The sequence below is a fragment of the Neolamprologus multifasciatus genome, chromosome 22, assembly GCF_963576455.1.
Source record: "Neolamprologus multifasciatus chromosome 22, fNeoMul1.2, whole genome shotgun sequence".
Lineage (NCBI taxonomy): Eukaryota > Metazoa > Chordata > Actinopteri > Cichliformes > Cichlidae > Neolamprologus > Neolamprologus multifasciatus.
This window is the reverse complement of record NC_140459.1, coordinates 34,879,263-34,900,297: the sequence shown is the minus strand read 5'-3', so window position 1 is coordinate 34,900,297 and position 21,035 is coordinate 34,879,263. Positions and strand designations below refer to the sequence as shown.

At 42.9% G+C, this 21,035-nt stretch overlaps 1 protein-coding gene across 1 annotated transcript in view; it reads left to right on the top strand.

Moving 5' to 3' along the window:
- The window catches only part of LOC146493905 (ubiquitin-conjugating enzyme E2 E2-like), a 65,216-nt gene that overhangs the window by 8,292 nt on the left and 35,889 nt on the right, over window positions 1-21,035 (top strand). The window contains exon 3 of the mRNA XM_085149726.1: window positions 5,584-5,634. Within this exon, the coding sequence (XP_085005852.1) occupies window positions 5,584-5,634 (51 nt within the window). The remainder of the gene's footprint in view (window positions 1-5,583; window positions 5,635-21,035) is intronic.

Below are 21,035 nucleotides of genomic sequence, written 5' to 3'. Positions count from 1 at the left end.
AACTTAATTGTTACACCTGGTAAAGCAGCAACGCTGATGATTTTATTAAAGATGAAAGAATTTAGACCGTTTTTAACTCTTAGTGTTCGTTTGACTTTGGGACCTGAAGCAGACGGAGTTTAGGACCCAGATTACTCCGTGAAGCTCCTCACTACAGCAGCCGTAATGCTCTGATCCATCAAGCAGTGCAGCTTACCAAAGTTGTACTAAAACATTTTTAACAGATTTCTGCAGCAAAAATCGGTTCGAGGTCAGTAAGCACAACCAGAATTCATACATAAGGCACACTCTGGATTTTTGAGAACATTAAAGGATTCTAAGTGCGCCCTATAGTGTGGAAAATACGTTATACAGAAGAAAAGAATATATCGTGATATATATCGTTACCGCACGTGCTTCAAATTATACTGCGACATGAATTTTAGGCCATATCACCCAGCCCTAATATGCAGCTGTCTTTAAGCCACCAGGTCAGAGGACAGAGTTGGTGTAGCGTCTGTTTGCACCCGTGGTGCTGCAGGCAGCACTGTCTCTCTGAACCAAACAAAGGACTTTCATTAGTGAGAGCTTGCAGGAAACTTATAAACAGTGCATTTGCATCATGACTGAATCTAGCAGCACTGACTAACTGTGAGCTGCAGGATCAGTTTCATGACCTTTAATATGCAAATTGTCACAACCACTGATCAATGGCCATGAGTCCCATTCACAGAGTTGGGGAACGGCTGCAATCACAGCATGTAAGATGGTGACAGATGCACCCTTAGGCCCCTCCTCCATTCAGAGATGGGCTTTCCCTTTTCACATACGTGGTGGTTTTCCATGGTAGGATAACAGACGCAGTTCAAAGGCAAACCCACGTGTCTGGTGCTGAGAGCGGTCCTGCTGCTGAGGTTGGGGTCATCCTGTCATCTCTTACAAACTACCTCCAATGTTTCAGTGACTGGAACACAAGTGAGGAGAGATGTGACATGGTATGAGACCACGGTTTCATCTGCCTCACCTTCTCTACAAAACCCAAGCTGCTCTGGATGTGGTGTTCAGACATAGTACACACTGATGTAAATGTTGTTGCTCGTGTTTGTTGTGTGTCTGTTTATCCCACTGACCTCTTGAAGGGAATTTTCCTCAGCATTAATAAAATTCTTATCTTAATAGTTTAACAGCAGGAAGCTGTTTAGAGAACAAGCAAACAATAAATCAACAAACTGGAACAAGTCCTCATTACGTCACATGTTGCTCTGTTTCTCACCAGTTCATGGCAGGTTGGAACTGGGTATACTGGTGTGCTGACACTGGTTATCTGGCCAGCAGCAGAGAGCTGCTCCTGTGTTGATACCAGAGAAAGTGCTTGTTGTTCTTATCGGCAGCTGTGCTGTTGATGAACGACGTGCAGGAAGTGCAAGAACAGCTTTACCTAAATAAAGGCGTTACTCTACTACTCTTAATTATTTTATCTGGGAGCCGCTTCATTAGTGTCAGATCCAGTCTGCAAACAGCCGTCATCAAGTGTTCCTGCCCCATACGGGCACACACAGGTGGAAACACTGAGGTGGAGACCAGAGATGGAGCACTTTGAAGTTTATTGGCTGGCTGTGATTTTCCTTCTTAGTACAAATACTGTAAACCTTTGTTTTATGGAAGTCAGACGTAATCACTTTATACGTCTTCATTTCTTCTCAAAACTGCAGCAGTTTAGAGCACACACATGCGCACACACACAGACACACACACATGCATGCACACGCAGTAGTTGAGGAACATCTGTACATACTGCACATTGGCATGTACAGGTTGATGGTTGCAGCGTCGCAGTGCTGCGTGTTCACTGTCATGTGGCCAGTGTGAGGTCACATGACTGCTGTGTTCCTGTAATGTTATGCTGGAGCTCTTTAATCCAGGTGATAGTTGTCATTTACTTTAATATAACTTCTTATTTAATGAATATGTGTAAAACATTTGGATTTAATCAAACAAAGAGGAAAATACAAGAACAGATTATTATTTTTATTAAGATGAAAAAACATTTATTGATATGCAAATTTATTTATTTTATAGAAAAAAAAGTTGAATCATTTCTCAGAGAAGAACACCCAAATCTTACATTTGGGAAAAATGTGTTTCTTACTTGCCTAATAAATAATAAAATTATTTTTAGTTATTAACATGTTTTTTCCCTAAAATATTCTAATATAATCTGATAAATGAGTTTCACAGTCTGTGAAGTCTCAAAATGACAGCGTTAACGTGACATGATGCCAAACATGCTGCACAGCAGCGTTACAGCTGTTTACTGTGGGTGTCTCACACCGCTGTGTGTGTTTTCTTATAGGCTGGAGTGTCTTTTAATAAAAGCACAAGGAGTGCAGTGAAGGAGCTGCTGAGGCTCATGCTTTCTTTCAGCAAAGATTTGGTTTGATGTGTGTCGGTGTGGACTCTCTGGGAAAGAGCCATCTGAGAGAAATGTTTATAGTTCATGTCAGGGGTCGGTTACATCAGTCAGCTGCTTAAATCTGTTAACCCCCCCCCGCGCGCTCCCTATTATCATGCGTCACAGTAAAGTGGGCTCTTTATTTCAGCTGTTGTAAGGCGAGACAGTGTCTGGGACTGTAAAGTGTAGAGGACAGCACTTAATCACAGCGTGCCGCTCTGCTTTAAACATCAGACTGTCTTCGCCCTTCCAGCAGCGTCGTTGTCATTGTGAGCTGGACTGTGTGTTGGGGGTCGTGTGCGACTGTTTGAGTGTCGTTTCCAGCAGTCGTTGTGTTTTTGGGAGTCAGCAGCCCAAACACGAGCACGTGTGCTGCAGGCTGCTCCTCCTGTGTGTGTCAGGATGACTTGATGTGGCTCTGACTCTGATCCAACCACATGGCTGACTTGGCGTGGTGTTATTCTCACTGTCATTGGCCGGTTTGCTGTCAGAGCAGAATGACTTTTATTGATTTTATGACATATTTGTACTGAGGAAGCTCATCCATGATGATTATCTTCATCACGTGAGTCATGTTAGTTTTTGTTTCGTATGAAATACATTTTCACACCTTGTTGTATCTGTTACAATAAAAGCCGTCCACGTGCTGTATTCACACTCTGACAATCATGATGCATCTATGGCGAATGCTCCATCGTGCAGCGTTTCATAAATGAAAGTGTGGATTTGCTCGTACTGGATATTATATATATGTTATTATATGAAATGAGGTCAGTCACAGCAGACGCTGCATCAGATACATACAGAGTCTCGTCCACAGTGGGGGGCCGTGCCGTAAAAATAAGAGGGTAACCACTTCATTAAGGTTTATTTGCTTTATTTCACTGGTAGCTTTTGTAATAAATCATCAGGAGCTGCTTTTATACGTCACAGACTGATCCACATGCAGAGCGTAACAGTGTATTCATGCACTGTGGAGCCTCGTGCACGAGCATGAAGAACTGGGAATATAATCAGAGGCGCTTTCAGCTTCATCTCGCTGCCTCACTAACAGGTCCCAGCTGCACTACTCAATTTTTGGCACCTCAGAAAATCCTGAAGCTGTTTCACGACTCATAAGTGTGGAGATCGTGTTCCTCCTGTTTCCTCCCTGTCTGAGCCTGTGAAGTACACCCTGATCCACAATGATGGAGTGTAAGAAGCATAATTAACTTCTTTGCACATCTATGTGTCTGTTTAGGTTTTTATTCTGTAGTCAGAGTTTTCTTTCTGTTTCCTAAAGCCTGGAAAAGAAAAGTAGCAACAGTTTTGGTCGAGTTTCTTTCTTCATGTGCACGAGACCATCACACAAAGTGAACCTTGTTGCAGTAGTAGCTTTTAACTGCCTTGTTTCCCCAATTTTCCTTTTATTCAGTGGAAACAAGAGATAGAGGACAGAAACTTTAGAATTAGACTGATGTGCACTGAAGCTGTAATGTATCCATCAGACAACAAGCAAGTGCTTTGCTGCTGTCAGTCAGTTTTCAACGTTTCTAAAAGAGCTTTCACTGCTGGATCTCCAGTGTTTAGACGGGATACTCCTCCGCTGTTGGTTTTGTCAATTTGATGTAATCCTACCTGCAAATGTAAGATTGTAAAGAAAACGTAATGCAATCTGCACCACAGCAGAGCATAACTCAGTGGGAATACTTGCCTGAGTAGATTTTATTTTGATAGTTAAATGTCTTTGGCCTTAATAAGAGCAGCGCTGCAGCTGCTGATTCCTCCGTCATCCAGGAGGTTTTCACAGGTGTGTTGAGGCTGCATCCTTGGTTGGTGTCATTTCAGATCCATTAGTGATGACGAGCTGGCCCAGATGCACCGAAGCAGACCTGATAGCGGGTTGCAGCCTTTCAGCAGCCTCGTCGTTACCAAACTGCAGATGGAGCGCGCTGCTTTGTCCTGGCAGACGCTCGTGATGTCATCCTGATGTAACGATGATGTCATCACTTAAACACAAAAAGCATTTATTTAGCTGAGACGGTGCTGTTGATGTTCGTTCGTCTGCTGAGAACAAACCAGATGGATTTGATTTGTCTTCCTTCTCTCACCCCAACCAATCACAGCAGATGGCCCCGCCCCTCCCTGAGCCTGGTTCTGCTGGAGGTTTCTTCCTGTTAAAAGGGAGTTTTTCCTTCCCACTGTCGCCAAAGTGCTGCTCATAGGGGGTCATATGATTGTTGGGTTTTTCTCTGTATCTATGAAGCGCCTTGAGGCGACATTTGTTGTGATTTGGCGCTATATAAATAAAACTGAATTGAATTTGTTGAGTGCAGCTGTGATGAGTGACGATGGTTTGATCCTAGTTTATCCATCAGTGTGTGTGTGTGTGTGTTAGATAAGTGACTTACATATAGAAAACATACCTGCATGAGCAGGTGAATGATGCGAGCAGTAAAAGGTGCTTTGAGATGTTGAACAGCGTCTATCTAACAGTGACTCCTCAGTGTCACGCGGTGGGCTGGTTGACCTTTACAGATGGTGTCGTAGCGTGATGAGCATCAGTGGCTGTTTCTCTAACAACCCTGGTGTCATGGTGAACATCAGGCTGTGAGCAAAATCAGGTCGTCCTCTAACGCTGCATTTTTATGCAGGAGGTTCATTTTATGTGTTGTTTCCCTTCACATGTGTAACGATGCTGTTCGCCTGTTCAGCTCGCAGACTGAGCTCATCCTCACTGAGCAGCATCATGTGAGCTTCTGCTCTGGTGTTCGGTTCGTCTCAGGATCAGGAATACCGTGAGCTTTGAATTCCTAATATTCTAAGTAGGGATCTGGATATAGAAACGTCACCGTAGATCAGTCCTGCTAGCTTCAACATAAAAGCACATCAGCATGAAGAGTTGATTCTCTTCTGAAAGCACAGACGCTTTATCAGCAGCACAGTTGATTCACCTGATGCAGCAGATATGGTGTGTTATCAGGTTATCCATGTGTGCTTAATAAGAAAAGGCAAATAGTCGGCGTGTTGATCCTGCAGATCAGGACGTGTTCCTGTGCTCGGGCACAGCTCAGCAGCTCGTTAGGAAACCACTGAGGTGAGGTGTGCGCTCAGACTGATTATAGCAGGATTGATGTAAGTGTGTGATTGTAACAGGACGTCCTTTCTTTCAGAATCCAGAAGGAGCTGGCAGAGATCACCTTGGACCCGCCGCCGAACTGCAGGTAGGAGCCTGTGATTGTGTGTGTGTGTGTGTGTGTGTGTGTGTGTGTGTGTGTGTGTGTGTGTGTGTGTGAGCTGCACTGTTAGGATCAGTGTAGCAGCCGTGTTGTGCTCGTGCGTGGCTCATTCTCCTCCCCGGCGAGGGTCCGTGTGTTGCTGCTTCGGCCACTTTGTTTGTTCTGTTTGTCTGAGTCAGCAGTTTGTGTTCGTATCTTCCAGCAGGAGCGTTACGTAACGCTACTTTAGTGTTAGGTGGAGGAGCGCTGTTAAAGCAACACGCTGGAGCCGAGCGAGCAGCACGTTGGTAAAGTCCAGGCATTTCCTGCAGGCCTGAAGCAGCAGCGATGCGTGTGAGCTCCTGAGCTAGCACGCAGAGGAGCTGGCTGTACCATCCTTCATAGCTCAGTTCACATTTCAAGTCTATCAATGTGAAACTACTAATACTCTTAAACAGCTGACACCTGAGGTTTGCTGAGTAATGGTGGAAAGATATGGACTGTGTAAAATAATAATAATGAGTCCGTCCATCCACTCGTCTTCTTCCATTTCTTCATCCTGAGCTGGGTTAGCAGCCTGCTAACTGCATGGCTAACACGTGTGCACAGAGAGACATGCACACTCTAACAGTGGCCTAATTATGGACACTAGTGGACGTGGCACAATAGTGATTAAACACACATATTGTGATAATGTGGACTGTATCATGGATGCAGATCATTACTGTAATAACGTGGTGGGATCATAGCAGAAACACAGATGAGAAGACACATCGTTAAAGGACCGTTTGTCTCATGTTGTCTCACGACAGCAGCAGAGTGGAGCTGAGTGTGCATCGCTCTGTGACTCCTGCGTTAATATCACCTGTTACTAGGGGTGGGCGATATAAATGATATAAATTTGGCCAACGATGGAGATTTTGACTATATCGCTCTATCGCGATAGCGCATTTTGATGATGTCATCAAGTTGCGCCTGTTTTGGTCGAAAGCATCACAGCGGCTACAACCATTATCATCTGCAAATTATGGCGACAGTCACAGCAAAGAGATGAAGCACTTTTGAAATATGGGGAAAGCCAAAAACTGCGCTTCCTCCACTTCTGTAACATTGATTCATTAATGCTGAATTCTCTGCAGCTGCTCTGTTCCCATGTTGTTGCAGTATATTAATGACTAACCTCGTATTGTGGATGAATGATCTCAGTTGTTCTCCTGACTGAAGTTTGGTCCGTGTACAGCATCCTGCTATGATTGCATTTGTCCCTGACCACCAGAATCCCTCACGTTAACTTTTATCCAGTGGAAAAAAGTTGGTGTTCATCCTCCAGCTTCACTGTGCTAATGTTATGCTAACATAGCTGTGTCGCTAGCAATCACGTAGCACAGCATTATATAGCAGGTAGTCCAACTTCAGTAACCCTACAAACGCCACTGCTGTTTAGTTTTCTGTCTTCATTTAAGTTGGAAGTGGTAGCAGAGCTGTACGTTTGAATTAGTTTCATAAATCTCTCAGTCAGAACATGGTATGAAATGTTTAGGTGGAAGCTAGCGAGCTAACGTCCTGCTAACTTCTTACTCCGTTAAATTTAATAAATTCTGTTTTCATGGATGTTAAACGTAATTGTTACACCTGGTAAAGCAGCAACGCTGATGATTTTATTAAAGATGAAAGAATTCAGACAGTTTTTAACTCTTAGTGTTCGTTTGACTTTGGGACCTGAAGCTGACGGAGTTTAGGACCCAGATTACTCCGAAGCTCCTCACTACCCATATGGAAAAGAAATAGTAAAAACTTACATGATTTACTCATGAAAGTGGCCACTTTCTCATTACTTTCATATATTTTGTTAGTAAGTATCCAAAACATACAAGTTTCATTATATAATTTTTCAAGGGATCTTATATCTGTTTTCACTCTTGTGTGCTTTTCATACAAGACAGATACGAACTTTATAAGATTTATATATATCTTTTCCATATGGGTACGGCAGCCGTAATGCTCTGATCCATCAAGCAGTGCAGCTTACCAAAGTTGTACTAAAACATTTTTAACAGATTTCTGCCCAAATTAGTTCGAGGTCAGTCAGCACAACCAGAATTCATACATAAGGCACACTCTGGATTTTTGAGAACATTAAAGGATTTTAAGTCCTTATAGTGTGGAAAATACGTTATACAGAAGAAAAGAATATATCGTGATATATATGGTTACCGCACATGCTTCAAATTATATCGCGACATGAATTTTAGGCCATATCGCCCAGCGCTACCTGTTACTCAGTTAATGAGGTCATATTTTGTAGCAGCATTGCTGTGACACTAAACAAACTGATTCACATGCAGATGTTCAAACAGGCTCCGTGTTAGCCTGAGACCATATAACAGCTCAACCTGCCTTCGTGGTCTGGAGGGTGAAGCTGACACGCCTCAGACCTGCTTATAGGGCCAGCAGGAGCTTCCTCTACGGCTGGGAAAGACTTGTGGTCCTGAGGACGCCTGTAGGAACATCCCTCACATGGTTTGTCTGTGATCCCAGTGAATCTGCACTCAAGCTCAGTCAAGCTTTGGTCGTTCTGAGAGTCACAAAGGAGGATGATCCAGACTATTGGCCAACAGAATATGAGTCATAGGTTCATAGAGAGTGAGCGTCACAGTTATCTCCACCTCCTCACAGCTCTGCCTGTGTGTTCAGGGCTCCTCGAGCATGAAGTAAATGGTTTTGATGCTGCAGTGTTTCATCTGACTGAAGTGAGCGTTTGGGTATAATTCCACTTTTTGAATATATAGTTTTAAGGATGATTCCTTTAAAAACATCCTCGGGATGAATCGGGCTCGGCTGTGGTTGTGGGTGAATAATTGTGGCAGCGGAGGCGCTGCTTGAAGTGTAGGTTCGTCTGCACCTTCGTATTCGCCACACTCTTAGCGCCCGCCTCCCCTGAAGCCCGTCACAGGTTTGATCTCAGCCTGTTCTCTGTGTGATAAATGAAACACACTGTCAACCTTTAAAAGCTCGTGCTATAATAAACTCTTATAAACCGTGTGGCGCCTCCTCACCGAGGCCTCCGCGTCTCCTTTCTTCACCCACTAATTGATGTGACAACATTAAACAGGCTGAGGTTATGAGCGGACGTTGCGATGCAGCTCATTACCCGCAGGCTTCGCTTCTTTCTTCCCTCCGTCTCAATAAAGCACAGCTCGTGATCACAGACACTCCTACAAACATTGTCGCAGCTCATTTTCTGCATTCCCGTCATCGGTTGGAGGAAACGAGCGGCGTAGCTCGTGGGAAAAGAAAAGCACCTTTAATTTTTCCTGAGACAGATCGTTTGGCTTCGTGTTAAAAGGACTTTATGGAGCCATACGAGGAGATGTTTCTCATCTTTCTCGTTAATCATCTTTGTCACCCTTCCAGAGACCAATTAATCGGATGTGACAGGCGCTCTGGATGGGTATGTAAATAGCCCCACACCAGACACATTGTATTAGCGCAGAGCTCAGTTGGCCTTTCCCGCTCTGTTTGCGTGTGCGCCGTCTGTAATTACCATATCCTTTCACCACAGTCCTGGCAGCGTTTTGATAAGAACCCCCGTCGGCTGAGAGAAAACAATGTGTGTATTCCACGGGGGTGTTCGCCATGTTTCTCGCCATCATTCAGGCCTGTTGTGTCTCCCCCCGTCATAATCCAGCTAAGACTGTGTGATCCAGAGGAATCACTTCCCAGTGAATATCAGCAAATCAGAGTATCAGCACAGAACTGTAATTCATTATTATCAGGAAGTCCAAAAAACTCACTGAAAAGCCTTCAGCTGATCCAAAATGCTGCAGCAAGAGTACTGACAGGGACTAGAAAGAGAGCAGATTTCTCCTGTTTTGGCTTCCTGTTAAATCCAGAATTCAAAATCCTGCTCCTCACATACAAGGTCTTAAATAATCAGGCCCCATCTTATCTTAATGACCTTGTAGTACCATATCACCCTATTAGAGCACTTCGCTCCCGCTCTGCAGGCCTACTTGTTGTTCCTAGAGTATTTAAAGTAGAATGGGAGGCAGAGCCTTCAGTTTTCAGGCCCCTCTTCTGTGGAACCAGCTTCCAGTTTGGATTCAGGAGACAGACACTATCTCTACTTTTAAGATTAGGCTTCAAACTTTCCTTTTTGCTAAAGCATATAGTTAGGGCTGGACCAGGTGACCCTGAATCCTCCCTTAGTTATGCTGCAATAGATGTAGGCTGCCGGGGGATTCCCATGATGCATTGAGTTTTTCCTTTCCAGTCACCTTTCTCACTCACTATGTGTTAACAGACCTCTCTGCATTGAATCGTATCTGTTATTAACCTCTGTCTCTCTTCCACAGCATGTCTTTATCCTGTCTTCCTTCTCTCACCCCAACCAATCACAGCAGATGGCCCCGCCCCTCCCTGAGCCTGGTTCTGCTGGAGGTTTCTTCCTGTTAAAAGGGAGTTTTTCCTTCCCACTGTCACCAAAGTGCTGCTCACAGGGGGTCATATGATTGTTGGGTTTTTCTCTGTATCTATGAAGCGCCTTGAGGCGACTTTTGTTGTGATTTGGCGCTATATAAATAAAATTGAATTGAACTGGTGCTGTCCGGCTGTAGATGTGACTCACGATACAACTCAGCTGCTATAGTTTTATGCCAGAGAGAGTTTTACTATTATAGCTGTAGGTTTGTTCTCCCAGAGCCGTGTCGGTCTGGATCTCCCCTTAAAAAGGTTTCATGTTGTTCACACAGCAACCGTCGCCTCAAGGTTCTTCATACTGTGAGGTCGACCCTACAATAACACATGCAGAGAAAAACCCAACAATCATATGACCCCCTATGAGCAGCACTTTGGCAACAGTGGGAAGGAAAAACTCCCTTTTAACAGGAAGAAACCTCCAACAGAACCAGGCTCAGGGAGGGGCGGGGCCATCTGCTGTGATTGGTTATAAACAGCTTCAGTTAGAAACTGCTTTGTGTTTACTTGTGTTATCTTTGTGTAACATTTACATTTGTTTGCTTATCTGAAACGTTTCACTGTGACAAACCACAAAAAGGAGATCAGGTGGGGGGTGAACACATGTTCACTGTGGCTGAATACAAACCTGTGAAGTGACACGAAGGCTCCACAAAACCAGATTTGAGTTCAATGAACAGTTTGAGTTAATTAAACGGACTTTGTCAGCAGGAGTTTTATACTGACATTGATGCAGTGGGAAAAAGGCCTAAATCTCTGTCGACATTACCAGGTGGAGGTACATGTGAGACTACGCCTGTGTCAGACCTTTCACCTGCCAGCTAGATCATCAGTCAAGGTTAACAGGGACCCAACAACAATGTTGTGTTATAACCCTTAAACTAGTGCTGATTCAGATAGGGGAACTACTCCATCATGTGTGCACCAGGATGATGCTGACGTACCAAACTAAGTCCAGACTTTTAAATACTTTTACTGATATTTCACAGAAAGGGTTAGCATGTCTTTGTCAGACGCTGAAGATCGTTAAACATGATGAGCATCACGTTTTTACCAATATATATTTACCATAACTGTCCAGTGTAGTGACACTTTGTGCAGCACTCGTGGTGCGACACAAAAAACGAACCTGACTTCCTGTCGGACCATCATCAGGAAAGATTTATTTATCAGCACGCCTGCAGAACAAACAGCAGCCCAGTGCATGAGCTGCTGTGTTAGCATCAAACAGCTGGACGATGTTTCATCTGAGCACCTGTGTGTCTAAGTGCTCTCACAGAGTGGCTGCTGTCAGCTTTCACATGTGGAGCTGAGCACATCTGGCGACGGGACGACATCATCTGAATCTGTGAGGCTGTGTTTGTGTCTCCTCGTGTTAGCCACTGAAGCACGACCCCACGGTCACACAGCACATCTGATTGTTGCTTTTGAAACGGCGTTTGAAGCCTTTTAGTCCAATAACAGAGAAAGAAGGACACTTGATAGAGCACACAGCAAAGCGTGGCTTCTCTGCGGCCCAGTCCTTCTCTTGCATACTGGGCTGAGGATCGAGTGGTTGTTTGAGGCGGGCTGGTGCCTGCGGTCCGGCCCTGCTGCCTCACAGTGAGCTGCTGTGGCCACGGTGCTGTTAGATAAACTGAAGGAGCTCCGGGTTGCTATCAGGAAACGTCCCACAGTGAAACAGCCGGCTCGTGGCTGCACCAGCTGTTCTGCCTGTAACTCGCTTCTCAGGCTAAAAGCTGACTTTGCTCATACAAGAGAAGACAGAGAGGAAGTGTCAGGCTAATGTGATGCTGACAACAAGTAATGTGAACATCCAATCATCTGGTCTGGTCTGAGTGTGTCTGCAGCCCTGCAGCATGCTGATTGGTTGTTACTGAAGCTGTGTTTAGTCCGTTCACTGATGATAGACTAATGAAGGGCAGGTTACCATCGCATTAACACCAAATCCTCAGTCACTGATCCATCTGGGACTCAGTGGACTGTGGAGCTGCACATTTGATCTCTAAAGCGATGGTTGCAGGTTAGACTGGATCAGAAGATGCTTGGTCTGTAACGTGTTTGTGTTGGCAGCAGATGTCAGGGAGCCTCTATGTGAATCCAGAGAGTTTTCTTTTCCACCTTAGCTGCTTTTATTGTTGTGGCTGTTGACTGTATGAATCTGCAGTGGCAGACACGTGCTGCATCACTTATCATAAGAAAGCTGCTGTTAGTTCAGCCTCTTTTCCATCAGTAGCTACTCGACTCGGATGCTGTCCCTGTTCCTCGGTCTGTGGCGTGTCGTCACACTCGAGGGTCGCGGCGTTGTTTTTGGATTTTCCTTCTTTAGTGAGTTTCAAAAATGACGGTTTTGATTGTTGTGAACGAGACGCTCTAATGACTCATCGAGTGACGCCACTGACCAGCCAATCAGTGACTTTCAGTCTGACGACGTCACATTTTAGTACTAAGAACTACCTGGTATCAGGTACTGTGACCTATGGAAACCTGTGTGAACCGTGCCGAGTGGATCGGAGTAAGCACTGATGGAGGGTTTGAGTGTTTACTCTGAGTGTTTGTTTGTGTCTGACAGTGAGGATGTCTGTTTGTTGGTTTTTATAGTGTAAGTTTAGTTTGTCACCTTCCTTGATTCTTCTGGCCAAACTTTGAGGGATCGTGATATTTTAAAATGAGTCATGGCGATGCTGTAACTCCAGGAGGGTTTATAGTAGAAAGGAAGAAATTGAAATGAAATGAGAAATTAAGAGAGAGACGTCCACACCTGCTGCATGTCTGCGCCCTCCTGGAGCGACCGTAGAAGTCCTCCTCATTCACCATCTTTTTACCAACGTCTTTGACTTATTTTGGTTTCACACCCGCTGCATGTCTGCATCAGCTCAAGGGAAACTGCTTTATCTATTCAGCGTTTCCTCAATGTGGTGAATATATTTAGTTGATGTTCATCTTTTTAAGCGTCAGAGGTCAAAGTGATGCAGTAGATTAGCTGTGCAGGGGCTCCTGTAGGGACGTTTCACGTCGATGCACAAACTAACAAATTTTACTTGGACATAAAGCAGAGCGATATGACTAAAATATTTATCACGATGTACATTTGAAAATTTGTGATAACCATATAACTGACGATATAACTGACACGAGACAAAATACTTTACAACTCCACAACTTTATTAGTGCAAAAAACCATCAATGTATTTTCACTTAAACAAGCAGCTGTTTTTTATGTGCATTAAAGTTATATAAAAGTTTAACAGTGCAAATGCAAATTCCTCGCTGACAGTTTAACCAAAAGGCATTTCCAGTGGAAACTGGCCGACATATCCTCAGTATAACCAAGTATAACATCCACAAAACAATACGGTAACATTATGTTGAAGCACAGTACGTATCACTCCGCGAGGCTCCGCCTACGATAGCCGTAACGCTCCAACAATCCATCAAGCGGTGCGGCTTCGTAGCTTAGCAAAGTCGCACTGAAACATCTGACAGATTTTCGAGCGCCGTGCACATAAAATCGTTTCGAGGTCAGTAAACACAACCAGAGTTCATACATAAGGCACACGGGATTATAAGGGGCTCTGTCGACTTTCAGAAAAATCAAAGGATTGATTTTAAGTGTGCCGTATTCTCCAAACAACACGGTAATAACGACGGCCCGCTAGCTTGCGCTACCAAAAATAGTGCTTTGTTGTGTATCTGACGGACGAAAGCTAAACCAGTTCCACACCAGTGAAGCTGCATTTTACAAACCAGTTCAGGTTCATCTGTTTCATTCAACGATCCACTTTCGCTCTTCTCATTCTCTGCAGTGTTGCCAACTCCTCAGTAAGGAAAATCGCTATTGGTTGTCCTAAAAGTCGCTAGAAGTCGCTAAATGACGTCATCGCCTAATTTGCATAATTGGTCATGCTAATGTAATTGTAACCTACGCTGCTGGAGAGAGAAATAACATCGTGGACGAGACATAAAGTGAGTAAAAAACGTCCTAAATGCATTTAGAATTTATTTAAACTACAAATTAAATTTATTTTAGCAATTATTGTTTTTTTAATGTCACAATTCCAACCCTGCTCCTTTACCCGGGCTTGGACCGGCAAAAGTGACCCGAAGTAGGCACTCTGGTGGAGTTACTGTGTGTGTGTTTATAAGTAGTTTTAAACCTTGTGATCCACAAAACAGCATAAGAGTAAAAGAGTAAAAGAAGAACTACAGTTACAGCACCCGCTGCTTGTTGAGAGTAAAAGCGATACGCGCTTTCACGTCTTTTTTAGCGACTTTTTTTTAGAAAAAAAGTCGCTGATTTTGTATAAAAAGCAGCGACTAAAAAGCAGCGACAACTTAGCGACTTTTTTTTAGAAAAAAAGTCGCTAGGGGGTCTGAAAACTCGCTAAATATAGCGACAAAGTCGCTAAGTTGGCAACACTGATTCTGTGTCGCCGCCATGTGTGTATGAAAACAAAGGCTCTGCGCATGCGCGTTTTACCCACATTCTATTGCGATATTTCATTTTCCTATCGTTGCCCAACATTATGCTGGTATTACCCTGAACAGTATGATATGACCCAGCCCTACTTAGACATTATAAACAAGAAGTTAATATAACCCAGCAGCTCAGATATTTTGGACCTGATTCTGCCCTCTGATTGCAGGATCCATGTTTTCCTCTGGTACTGCGATGTTTCCACCTCGGGCTCACAACCTCAGTTAGCATCGTCATTTAGCCCAAAATCATAATAACTTTGTGTGAAATTCGCTGTTTTTAAAATGAGGCTTTTTATACAAAATCAGTGTTTTAATTCAACATTTTTTGGCACCGTCAGTAAACTTGGCATCAGATGGAGCAGCAGGAGACTGTGTAAAGGGCCCATCTGTGACCTCGCCAGCTGGTGTGAAATATAACTGCAGTGTGTTTTGCAGTCTGTGATCAAACACAAAGCAGGGTGACCCTGTGCTGTGAGGACGGGGGAGGATCGTGGCAGGTTCTCAAGGTGTGCGAGAGCAGCTCTGTTTGTCTGTCTTTAAAGCCACTCTGTGACCTGGAACGAAGAGCTAATTTAATGTGCCAACAGCTATAGGAAACATGTCCACTGGCTGTGATAAGTGATGCTACACCGCTTTGTTTTTGCCTGTTTTTGTGCCTCCATCCTCGCTTATTTCCTCTCTTCTCTGTCTGCAGTTTTCTACAGCTGACTAAGCCTGTCTCTGCAGTGGTGTGTGTGTGTGTGTGTGTGTGTGTGTGTGTGCGTGTGTGTGTGTGTGTGAGAGAATGAGGTCATCGGTGTGCATATATCAGCTATGCACATCATGTCTGTGCTGGATGAATGATTAGCCTCTCATTAGTTATGCTGTCCTATCCTGTAGAGCTTCCTGCTGCAGCATCCTCCTCCTGCTGACTCTGTTGGAGACATAATTACAGTTGCATACTCTGTCACACGCAGCCACACCATGCGTCTGTCGCTTCAGATTAATATGACTTGACGTCACAGCCTAACCCTAACTTTAGCGTAGCCGCTAACAATGGTTTGATTCGTCTCCGCGGCGTTGCTAACATACATTCATGCACATGTGCACACGGTAATCAAGCATAACCACAGCCGTGCTCACATGTACTGTATGTATAGCACTTCCTTTGCTGCACTTTAAGAGGAAACCTCGTTCATTTCACATACACGAGAAAACCACGCTGACTTCCTCAGTGTTACCCTTTGGTTAGACTGAAGCAAGCAGCCACGCTGTCGCTGTGTAACTGTGAAAGGTCACAATGCTGCGTGACATCAGGAGGATGTAAATGCTTTCCATCTTTAAAATGATGATTTGTGCTACAGACGTAAAACCACACTGGTCTGACTGTGCTACCATTGTGGCCTACCACACTACAAACACATCATGCTGCACATGTTGGTGTGAAAATGGGATAGATCTGCAAATACGATCTGCACTGGCTTCGAGCAGTCAGCAAGACAAGAAAGACCAGGCTGTTAGTCTGTAGTTTAAAGGGTTTACCAGGTGTTATTCTGTGTCTCAGCATCCTGAACCGTCACCTTTTCTTTTTGTGCCCAAATCGAACACAGCTGAACTTACAGGATGATCGAAGGTGAAACAGCTGCTTCAGACGGCAACAACTAATGATTCAGCAAATCATTTATAATCAGTGTGACGGAGAGCTTGTTGCTTAAAACTCAAACTAAGAAGTAGCTGAAATGATAATAACCCTTTGATGTGTGCAGGGGGCGTGGCTGCCCTCAGGACCATGTCCATTGATGGAGAAATGATTGATAGAGTTACTGAATTGTGTAGATGAAAATTTGACGTGGAAATGACATATTGAGTATATTAGAAGTTGGTTAAAAACATTTATATTTTGGGAAATGTAAGAGATTTATTAGACTATAAAACAATGCACATTTTATATTTTTCATTGTTTTTCTCATATTTTAGTTACTGTATTGAAGTCTGGGGGAACACATATGAGAATACTATAAAAGCTCTAAACTTATTACAGAAGAAAGTGATACGAATGATTCATAACGTTAAATATAGAGAACATACAAATAAATTATTTATAAAATCGAAATTATTAAAATTAGGAGATTTAGTGAAATTACAGACACTATTAATTCTGTTTAAGGCTAAAAATAATATTTTGCCCTTTAAGTTACAAAGAGTATTTTTATTGTGTTCAGGGGGAGAAGACAGAAGGAAATGTTATTTTAAGCATCAGTTAGCTGTGACTACACAAAGATTAATGAGTCCAGCGGTTAGAGGTAAACGACTGTGGGACTCACTTCATTATAATTTAAAGAATTATATAAATTTACATTGTTTTAAAAAGTGTTACAACGATAACTCAATATGAAGAATGTGAATGAAACTGGAGTTCATTGAAAAAGGATCCATTATAATTTTTGTTTTATTTATTTTAATTTTAATTTTTCTCCTTGTTACTATGTGGAGCTGTTATTCTGATTGTAAATGTGTTGTTTGGTTTGGGTTAGGACCGCAGATAAATGTTCATGTTAGTTTGTTCTGATTTTTGGTGCCCACTTGTAATATAAATTGGATTGTAGATAGGGGCGGGGTTTAATAAGAATATTTTCTTCTTCCTGCTCCTTTTCACACATGGTTGTACCAAGTGTGAAATAAATAAATACATGAAATGAAATGAATGAAAGGACAGCCACGCCCCCTTTAAGGCTCAGTGCACAGGTAGCGTCTGTGTGTGACACACTGTGTGAGGATCATAGGATGATGAGGATTTAAACATTGATATTCTTTCATTTCTGTGACCAACATGAAGTTTGTGCAAAGTTTTGATGAGCGTGTTCTTAAAATGAATTTCATTATTGTTGTTATTATTTTACCTTTTGCAATGGCAAACCTTTTAATCCAAAAACAGTTGTTAGAGTAATGAAAATGAATATAAAGCAGCATAAATAACAGAACAGCAGAGCTGAGGAGCTTCGGTGACTGCCGAGCACAAACACAGCCGGCTGTGCCAAACGGTGTTTGTGTGACTAGACTGTCGGATTTGAAGACGCGTCTTTCAAGGACACTGAGCCTGTTTGTATGATACATCACCATTTGCAGTGATTTGCAAGGTCACGTGTGGCTGTGGGCATCAGCTGCTCCAAACTAGAGGCGTGAACGTGTGGGAAAAGCACTTCTAACAACCCCCCCGGCCCCCCACCTCGGGCCAGTCTAAAGCATCCAGATGCAGTCGCAGTAATGGTGAGTTAAGTGATGTGTGGAGGCGAGCGGTGAGCTGGTCAGCTGCTGAGTTGTTTCTCTGTCAGCACAGAGAGAACGGACGCTGACATCAACAGCGCCGTTATCTGTGTGTTCGTACAGCTGCAGTGTGAGCGAGGCAGAGATAAGCTGAAGCTGCGCTCACGCATACCTGAGGCTGCCAGCGTGTGGCCTAAAGACGGGCAGATAGACGTCACAGTCCACAGTGTGGTAGTGTGACGGGTGGGTCATTAACCCTTTAAGACCTACCATAGAACCAAGTCCACCAGAGCTTATATTATATGTTTACATGCTGTGGAGCCATTTTTGGGAGCATTTCAAGTTGCTATACATCAATACAACCATTACAGCCCAGATTTTAATAATATGTCTGCATTAAGTGCATAGTAATTACATAAATTGCAAAAAAGTGCAATAAACTACAAAAAAATTGAAAATCGTTTTTGTTTTTTTAACATATATTTCTAGTTAGAGAAATTTAAGAGGCTTATCCCTCAAAACTGTAAATACAAAAAAGTTGCACAAAATAGTTTCCCACCACAGGAAATTTATTTTGAGTGTCTTCATAGTTTGATTTTTGAAATACACCAATTTTTATATACTGCAGGAAAAACGAAAATAAATATTATAGTGCAAATTTGCAAAAAAGCAGCATATGCATCAAAATAAACTATTTCCAGCAGTGCAATATGAGTCCTAAGCATCCCAGAAACGACACAGAAAGTCATAAAGTCAAACATAACTTTTATAAACACCAGTATAGGCTCATGAGGCCCTGATGGTAAAAAACTACATTTCCGCGAAAATGACGTCACTTCCGGTTTCGGGCAGGTCATGGCGGACATGCGATAGTTCGCGCTGACGTCTAATCCAATGTAGGAAGTGTTACAAACAGCTGATCAGATCAGCAAAGCGTGTTTCTGGAATATTATGTTTTTGTTGCTGCAAGTGCTTTTTATGCAGTTTTTGCAAAGTTATATGTGGAAGGAAACTGTGACCGAGGACAAGCTGATGGCATAAGATGTAAGTACAACTCCTCCGGTTTCATATGCAAAAAAAATTATTGCGCTAGCTCACGTGGTTGCAGTGCTACTGGGATTTAAAAATAGTTACGCAAAACAGAGCGTGCTGCTCTGACCGGCTTTAAAGGGTTAATGCAGGAGCAACGCTTACACATTTTTACTGTTATTGCTCTCATTGAATCTGTTTGTAAAAAATAAGAGCCAGAAAAATGGAGCAAAGCTTTGATTTAGTCAGTGATGGTCGTCTTTTCTCGTTTCATGTTCAGATTCGTAGCTGACTAAAGATTTCTCCTTTAGCATTGGAGGCTGTTTTCATAGGGGGGTCCAGTTATTTAGTGTCATCTGCAGGCTACCACACAGGTCAGGTGTTAGAGCGAGAGTTCAGGACCTGCAGGCAGAGCTCACATTTGTTGTTCATGTCTCAGTCACTCACTCCGACTTTAACGGTTTGTTCAAGAACTGGAAATAAAATAAAGGAGTTTGTAAATTTCCCAAAACATGCACCGTTTGTTCACAGCTGTCTTTGGTAATGTTAAATAATCTTTTTTCTATGCCTATTAATCATTTCATGAACTTGTTGTGTTTTCAGTCAGCATGATAATAAAAGCTAAACGCTGCTTTCACTGTGCAATGACTGTAGAATGGTGATGTCATCATCTACACACAGCTTTTAGTAATCGTTTTAAAGTTTTAGTAAGTGTCAGTTAACGTTTAGGCTCGACACAATCAACAAGCTTTTTGTATTTTCACATTTTGCCTCATGGACAGAATGATATGCACTTGACTCATAAACACTGAGCTGATGAAAACCCACCTAGCATGGGCGTAACGATGGTTTCTGCACAATAACACACTCCTGCAGTGATGCGAGAACACTGCTTCAGCTTGTTTGTCACACAGCTTTCTATAACTGAACATTTCCATGATGAAAAGCTAACCATGTGTTGACCCCAACACGTGGTGTGTTTTCCTCACATGAAGTATATATGTGAGAAGGACAAAGGCACAGGTAACGACAGGCAGACTGAATGTTTCCAGCTGTGACTGCAGTCTGAGTAGACGAGTGCCATTAAAATCAATGTTGAGTTTAGGGCTGCCACGATTAGTCGACTATCAAAATCATCGACCACTAATTTAATAGTCGACGCGTCGTTTGAAGCTTTGTAAGATCCCAAAAGACGCAGGAATAAGTAGTAGGATTTAAGAGTGTAATAACGGACTGAAACAGAAGATGGCAGCACTGCATGTACAAGGATGCCAGCTGCCGTTAAACCCTGAAGAAGAAGAAGAAGAAGCTGTGTCCCAGAATTCATAGCGCAGCCCAGCTCAGTTTCCAACAATGGCGGCAGCTAGTTAGTTTTAATATTACTCTTATTATTCTTTCTGGGTCACAAAATAAACGTTTAACATATTTTCAGGCGAGAATGTAGCTGTGTAAACCTCAAATATCTGCTCAGTTTATCAAGACACCACATATTTTCAAAAGCGCTCCGAAGTTTTCAGAGACGTCTGTTAGCCACTAGCTCGATAGCTAGCCGGGGGCTAGGCTCACTAGAGCCGTGAGAACACCGGACTCCCGGCTAATCGTTTTCAAACCCACCGCCGTCTTTCGCTACTCAGGTTAAACATGATATATAAGTCACTTAGATAACTTAAAAATGTTATTGTTTGGCTTTTTTCAGTATTTTATTTGTTCCTGAGTAAATCGGTTTGGCTGAGATTAAAGTTATAGTTTTTACACAGCTGAATAAACGTCAAGCAGACAGCTGATTATCAGAAGTGTGAGATGCTCGAGAATTTACTCCGGTGTCCTGTTATATTTTAGATAGCAAGGAGTTTATTAAACTTCACCAAAACAATCTGCAACTTTCGTTAAAATTCAATAAACTATCATCTTGTCTTTATTTTTAGTTAGCACCTTAAACACTTAAAGCTGTAAGCTAATGATAGTTATATAAGAGCAGATGCTGCTGGTGCAATAAGCTGTACGTTTTACGTCCAATGGATGATGATCTGATTAGTCGACTAATCGCAAAAATAATCGGTGACTAGTCGACTATCAGAATAATTGTTTGTGGCAGCCCTAGTTGAGTTCATGCTGCATGATGAGAGATTGGAAGGTGTTTCCTTTCTATGCCAACACCTTCACTTTTCTAAATAATCCAT